This window comes from Platichthys flesus, chromosome 4 (genome assembly GCF_949316205.1).
Source record: "Platichthys flesus chromosome 4, fPlaFle2.1, whole genome shotgun sequence".
Classification (NCBI taxonomy): Eukaryota; Metazoa; Chordata; class Actinopteri; order Pleuronectiformes; family Pleuronectidae; genus Platichthys; species Platichthys flesus.
The window spans coordinates 21,790,050-21,797,867 of record NC_084948.1 but is presented as its reverse complement, the minus strand read 5'-3'; the positions used below and the strand labels follow the sequence as shown (position 1 = coordinate 21,797,867).

At 45.6% G+C, this 7,818-nt stretch overlaps 1 protein-coding gene across 1 annotated transcript in view; it reads left to right on the top strand.

The window, feature by feature from the left end:
* Positions 1–451: 451 nt before the first annotated feature.
* The window catches only part of traf4a (tnf receptor-associated factor 4a), a 34,154-nt gene continuing 26,787 nt past the window's right edge, over positions 452–7,818 (top strand). Inside the window, exon 1 of the mRNA XM_062386200.1 lies at positions 452–959. Coding sequence (XP_062242184.1) covers positions 817–959 — 143 coding nt within the window. The 5' untranslated portion in view covers positions 452–816. The remainder of the gene's footprint in view (positions 960–7,818) is intronic.

Genomic DNA, 7,818 nt, shown 5'->3' with positions numbered 1-7,818 from the left:
TTTTGTGTGATTGCTCCACCACCAGGGGGCGTCTGTCACCTCTCACTGCACTGAATGCCACTGTTTGAGGTTAATTAGACGTTTTAACAATTAAATCTTCTCAAACAAATCCTCGATTTCTCCTCCCGTCGATTTAGAGCGTGCAGCTTTAACATCTCTGAAGTAAAAACAGGTTTATGTGAATTTATAGAGGTAAACACGAGTTTTACTGGACAAACAAACAATAAACATGAAGCATGGGCATGACATTAACACGCATCTCACGAGAGGATCGTGCAGCCAGACAAAAGGCTCAATTAAAGATGCATTCAGGGACATGAGGGGGAGAAAATGGAGAGAGCAGCTTCTTGACTCCTCCTGCCTGGAGGAGGAGGAGGAGGAGGAGGAGGCGGGACTCTGCTGCACCTAAACAGACGGAGGGGTGAGGGCATTGTGTTCAGTGTGTCAGTGCTGCATCCACCCAGGAGGAGAGAGGAGGACAGGGCCACACCGCAGCTGTGACAGCCACAACAAACCCTCACAGGACGAACCCGTCTGCGGCAGCGGCAGCAGCGCGCTCCTGGACACCGGTGCTTCCTGCGCTCTGCGGCCGACAGGAGGACACGCTGCGGGGGGAAGGACTCGCCCGATCCGTCGGTGGCAGGAAGGGACGTGATATGCACGAACCTCTCGTCGGTGTAAACCGGCACCGCAGCTGAATACCCCCCCACCCCCCCTTGTTTTTATCCTTTTTTTTTCCCCGTGGAGGAAGGGAGTCAGGGTCCAGGGACATTTACCCACCACCTGCAGAGACATACGCCGAGAGACGCTGCAGCCATGCCCGGGTTTGATTACAAGTTTCTGGAGAAGCCAAAGAGACGGTTCCAGTGTCCGCTCTGCAGCAAGGCGATGCGGGAGCCGGTCCAAGTGTCTACCTGTGGACACCGCTTCTGTGACACCTGCCTGCAAGAATTCCTCAGGTACACAGCAGTGTGTGTTTGTGTTTGCATGCGTGTGTGTGCGTGCGTGCATGGTCCACCTCCGATACCGGAGCCTGCAGCCTCGGCTAGTTTCGGTCGAGGCATGCACAGTAAATAAAGGATGTGTAGGTGTGTCCTCCTCACCTTTCCTCTCCGGGGATTTACGTTATTTTATATCAGTGCAGCTGATTATACCAGAATGGGATGTGAGGCCTGGACTGGTGAGCAGAGCCTGGTGTCAATCCCCCCCATCCTGTAGTTTCAGGTGTGTTTACTCTGGTGCATGTGCACAAAAACAACTGTGAGCAGCCCCTGTCTCTGGAGCAGCCATGCAGGGACTTCGTGTGGACAGGCAGAGGAGGTGGTTGTTGTTGTTGCATGAGTCAAAATGGTGCAAATTCTTGTTTTATTATATTTTATTTTGAGTATTTCATGCTGTGGTGCTTGTGTCCTGCAGAGGGCCCCTGCCTCCTCATCCTGTCTGTGATTTGGCCCCAGGGTGGCAGAGATGTGCATGGGTTGTTGTGGGTTAGGGGCAATGCGGATGAATGTGTGTCTGTGTGTGTGTGTTGAGGGACCTTTCATTTTGAGGTCAGACCCCCACCTCACCACCTAATCCGCTGGACATTGAAGTCTGTGTTGAGACTCGTAGAAAGGAAGTCTTTGTTTTTGATGAAGATACCGCCACAGAAGAGTCACTAATTATCAAGCAATTATTGAATCTCACTTTTGATACAAATGATAACTTGGACGACATGTGCAAATCACCAGGCTACAGCATAAGTGTATTTTTGTCATGAAGTAAACTTCAAATCAGCCAGCGGCCTCAAAGACTTATGTTCTTTCTTATTAATCAAACATAATTTGATTTATCACAAGCGCAGTATGAAATCTGATTGGTCGCCCATCTTGTGGTGTCAAAATCGACCTTTCCTACTTTGGTTTATACTGAGCTCATTTATTGTAAAGTTGTGATTTATCCAATTTGTTCTTATGACTGGGTCAAGTAATCACACAAAGAAAACATCAACAACCTAAAAACACATTAAATCTAATGTCGTGTTCAGTGGGGGGGACAGTAGGGGCCCAACAACAGACTTTTGCTCCAAGGCCCCTATAGAAGGTTAATGCGGCCATGGCCAGAGTAAATAACTCCATGTGTCTGTTGAGTTGTCGCTTCATATGGTGATCGGACACATTTGTTCATGGAGATGTAATATTTAACGTGGTGTCCATCAATCTTTTGTTGTTGAAGAGCAATGCCTTGAAATAGTGTGTCAAGCCAAACTCAGATTTATTATAGTTATAATAGAATAGTGTTTGTCTCAGAATCTTTGGTTCCTAAAATCTGAAGTTGATCTTCAGGAGGAACTGTTGTTGTTCCTCCGTCCACTTAATTCAGTAGATTCAAAAAACCTTCAGCTTGAAGATGGTGAGTGAGTTTTCCCTTTCTGGGCTGTTTGTGTTATCCCAAAATGTTTCTTGTTTGATCCAGAGCTCTGGAATCCCCAAATGTCTGCAGCACGATTAACAGAGGAAAACAAACAGCAAATCTTCACATTGAAGAAACTTGAGCAAGCAAATATTTTATAATTACTCAAAAGACCCAAATTGATGATGTAACTTTGTGTTAAAGGCATAATCGGCTGACTATTTTGTCATTAAAAAGACAGTTGTAGCTTCACCGGCGTGACGCACTGATAAAAAGCTTCATTTGTTCATACGTTGTGAATAAAAGTGGATTTTCTCTATTTACACATGCAGCAAGCTTTCCCGCTGTTGTTATTGTTACTGAATCATAGATGATTTATAGTAGAGCTCCAGCTCCTGTGTTGTCGATAGCACGTGTGTTGACATGTTGACATGCTTCAGTGATTCTTTGGAAAAGATAAAGATGAAACCGAAACTTGCTGTTTGCTCACCTTTAAGTGGAGAAGCTGAAAACAGGTTTTTATCTTTAAAGCCTTAAAGCTCTTGTGTATAAGTCAAATATAACAATTTGATTGAAAATCCTGTTTTATTATCAATAGAAAACGCTGCGGTTTCTTGTTTTGCTGTGTTGCTGCTGCTCTGTCTGCAGTTATTTGGAGTTTTGTCTCAGTTACCAATTGTGGTTCTTGCTGCTGTTTAACTGTAAAAAACATCAGAAAAGATCTTAGAAGCTTCAGTTGTACTCAATGAAACGAGAAGACGTCCTGAGGGAAACTCACAGATAAATAAAACAACATTTGCCATCAGGAAAACAGAATATCTAATCTAACCAGACAATATTTTCATGTCAACATTTCACGCTCTCAGAGAATGTGTCAGAGAATGAGACAAGCGGGGGGGGGTGGAGATATGGATTAACGCTGTGAATACATAAACCACATTGTCGTGAGTTCCTGGTGTGCGTGTGTGTGTGTACGTTGAGTCATCAGGAAGCCTCCTCTGGCTTGTTAAGGCAGCAGCCACTCGCATCTGGCTGGAAAGCACAAACTCAGATGAACAAAAAGAGCGAGGGAGGAACGGCGCTCGCTGCCGATCAGCCAGTTGAGCGGCTTGACGTTTGTCTGCCTCCTCCTGCCCACCTCCGAGTTCCTCCTCCAGTTTATGCATCTTTGTTTCATCTCTCCCACAGACTCACTGATGTTTACTGAAGTTTCCAAACTCATGTTTCTTTAGTTGAGTGACTGTGTTCTTCTCCTTGGTCAGGATGTGGATGCAGATGTGATGATTCCTCCCTGTCTGACCTGCATGACCTTTTTTTATAAAGGTATCTCTGATATAAGTTTGGCTTTATAGTAAGTTGTAGTGTCTTAATTTATAGTTGATCAACAAACTGTATATATACCTTACAATATAACTATTATTACTTTACTAGTGTTTATTCCTTACTGGCCTCTTTACTGCCCTCTTGCTTCATGTACGAAATCCATTAATGTGCTGCTTATAGATGCTAAACGCGGGAGGTAAAGTGTTAACAGTTTGGTAATAGGTAAATTCAGCGATGACGTTTGTTAGGAAATGATAATGAACAGTCAGACAGTGTACTAATATTCTTCCATGGCTTGTTGCAACAGAGCAGTGAGTTCTGGAGCGGGTGACAAGTGTGAGAGTAGCCAGACTTGGCCGGCGAGCCCGGGCTGGATGTTTCACGGCCTTCAATTATTACGGCAAAAAGATCAACCTGGTTGCACAAAGGGCAAAGCATTAGCTAACGACTGTCTGTCAGCCTTGATAAACCTGAACTCCCCTCACGGGCAGAAAAAAAGATGAAGGCGCTCGATGGCCGCGAGAGCTGAGACTGGGCTGGGCTGCCACACTTTGTTAATTAAAGAGGTGACGATGCAGCCCGTCCGCTCGGCTGCAGCCTCGTCTCCGTGCGGCTGCAGGTGGAGGAGCCGCTGAAATGTCCTGTGCTGCGGATATAAATGTTTAGTTCAACTTTATTCCACCTGAGAAGTGGAGCAGGAAATCTGGTGTAAAAGCAAAAACCCAAACAACGTGATGTTTTTTTTGCACTGAGATACAACAACAACAGGTTATCTGTCATATTTCTGCGATTGAAACATATTTTAACACCTTTGTGTTACTACATAGTTCAACGTTGAATGTAAAAAAATAACAAATAGGTCAATCCGTGGTTGATAAATCATCTAGTATTGCTAAAAATCTCATTAAATCAGTAACAGGAAAAATGTTGGGTTACCAGGAAATGATAAACAACAAATGGTCAACAAACTGTCACAGGTTTCTCGAGTTCTAACAAGTCTGCAGGTATAAGTCACTAATAAAACGTCTTTGCAATCAAATCTGCAATTGTTTTCAAAATGAAGTCACAAATGTGGAGTTTTAATCATCACATCTGCAGTTACACACGTAAACTAGTTATTAATAAAGAGCTTGAATCAAGCCCGCACATGGGAGCCCACACAAGCAGCTACAATTGTTGATAGGCACATTAGTTAACGTCTAAATCTGCTCACAACTACATTACAGTGTGTTGTAATCAGTTTATTATTATTTATTTGCTGCTCATACATGTTGTTTACTTCCAAGTCATTTTATGAAAAGGGTTAATTCTTGAATTTCCCTGAGAGGAACTCGAGGAAACGCATGAATCGTTCTCACTTCTCCGAGTCCGAGTGTTGACACGTGCTGGTCAGGGCCTCTGTGTCCACGGGCATGTTAGCATGTGATGCTAATGTGATGCTTTTGGCCCTGGGGGAGGAATGTCGACATCGTCTGCAGCAGCAGCCCCAGCAGTCCTGGAGGCTGCCCCCGCTCTGCAGGAGAGTCGCGGACCCAAGGCAGCGGCGCCCCGCAGCTCCGACAACTCAACGCAATCAAATACGAGTCACATGCTTCAACAGTTCAGTGTGTGCAGGCCTTCGTTGTAACTGCACTGCCTCTTTAAAACGAGGAGAATAACATTAAATGGTATGGAACACCGTTTCCTCCAGTGTGTGAGGGCTAAGTGGAGCTTACAGTCGTGCCACACATGCCCAGCCTCTTGGCTCGTCAGTCCTGGGTCCGCTGAGCCACATTAATGCCATGCGATGTGACAGTGGCTTCTCTGTGCATGATGCAGCGCTGGGCCCCGGCCCTGACAGGGGTGTAATTGGTTTGTTCAGCTCGGGAGCTTCTTCCTACAGGCCTCCACGTCGTCGTATATAGAGCGAGAGCTGACTTACCCGGAGTCACGAGGAGCCCCAAAGTGGCCCAATACAAGAAGTTTTCCCAGCTCCATTATTCACTGTCCAAAAAGCCAGGGGAAGGTGGTGTTTTTGGGAATGGACTGTGATTCATTTTAACTTTGACACATCCGCTGCGTGTAGTGTAGTTTTTTTTTCTTTTTTCTCTCCTCTGATGTAGGTGATACTCGCTTTTTGTTCCTGCAGCGCTCTCCCACGCGTTTATAGTCTGAATACCCTGGTGCACAGTCGCCAGCTTTATAAGTACAACAGACAAACACCTACTTCCTCTTGTTCCACCAGGAACTAACTGTTTTATTCGAATATGGGGGGGTTTGGTTTAGTGGAAGCAAAATCCATAGTTCTTTCTGGAGAGTCAACATTCTTGGGTTTATACAGTGTGCGGATGGATTGGGCTCCGACTTATGATTAGTTTCGTTAAAAATGAATCTGCTGATCAAGACAAATTTACAAGAGAACTCTTCTTCCTTTTTGTGTGAGACTTTGGTCACTGATTTTTGTATGGGGAACATGGCTTTATCTTTTAGCTTAGCTTAGCATCAAGAATGGAAACAGAAGGAAACGTTAGCCTGGCTCTGTCCAACAGTAACAGAATCTACCGGTCTGTAAGCTGAGCTAACTGGCAGCCGGCTGTAGCTTCATATTCAATAGACACAAGCTTCTCGAATATAACCCCTGCAAGGAACTTAAAGGGTCTATTTCTCAAAATGTTGAACTGTTCCTCTACAGAGCTGAAAACACAAGTGTCTTATTAAATCATTTGTTTTTCCCTTTTAAAGTAAATGAAATCCTGTGTTAAACAGTGATTTATTTTGAAAGTGATACTCAAAGAATACAAGCACAGATGTGATCAGAGACATGTTTATCTGTGGCAGGAGTTCTGTCCTTCTGAACACATGATAAATCCACTTCTGTCCATTGTGCGCGCTGCTCTCCAGATGGGATGTATAGAGCGGCACTCCGGCGGCTGTGACGGGGCGTTTCTTTAAGGCCTAAATGGAGCTGTGTTGCATTGCTGCCCAATGTTGTGTGTCAGTCTGCCACTCCTGGCAGCTGGGGCTTTGTGTCTCAGTGGGTATCTGTGTCTTGAATGGGAGCGATGCCACGGATCACTGATGAATGCCCGTGTGTCCATTACCCCGTGTGTTCCCGACCCCCGGCCCCATCACAGGGACATTCACATCCCCCCCGCAGGTGTCCAAAGGCTGCGCGGGCATCCTGGGTCCGGATCTGGAGCGCTTTGGGGGGGGGGGACTTTAATGTGCCATCCTTCTCTGACCACAACGGTGGTCAGTGAGCTGCGCACAGAGAGGAGCTGTGTTTAGCGGACTCAAAGCTCCCGGGGGCCTCTCCACGCTGCACTCTGGGTTCTGTGAGGGTCTCTCAGAGCTGAAGGCTGCTGTCGGGGGGGACCGAGCTGGAAACAGCCCAGTAAATTTGAGCACATCAATGCAAAGAAGGAGCCACTGACTCAGAGGAGACGTGGGGGGGGGGGGGGGGGGGGGGAGTAAATGCAGTGAGATACGGCAGCAGTAGTGTCAGAGAAGAGGAGTCATGGCTCTAAACCCGGCCGCTGAGCCTCCCTAGAGAAGCAAACTCCTGTGACGCTGCACCGCCCACTCTGTGTTCTAACTGTAGGGGAACAACAAGTCAGTGGCTCCTGAACTTTACACCTGATCACACTCCTGGACTTTGAAACTAATTGACAGATGTATATGAGAAGTGACTGATTTTCAAAGTTTAACACGGATGTTTATCTCACTGCTTCAGTTGCTTAACTCTCTGAACTAGAAACAGATCCCGCAGCACAGACACTTCCACACTGATCCTGCTGGACGCTTTTATTCAAATGTCAACTTTAATCCATGGAGTTAGGTTCAGTTTCATTGGTACCGGAAAATATTCACATTTTAGGAACAGTAACCAAAGTGAACTTTTGTTGCAGCTGTTTGGATTTGCTGTAAATCAACTGATAATTTTGTCTGTAAATCTGAATTTGAGCAAAAGTTCGCTCATTCAATAAGTTTGTTTTTTAATCAAAGAAACTGTTTAAATCCTGAAACACTCAGTTTACAAACATATAAAACAGAGGAAAGGCTTCAAATTCTCACATTTGAGAGACGACAACCCGTGAGCGGTGTGGACACGTTTCCCCGAAATGA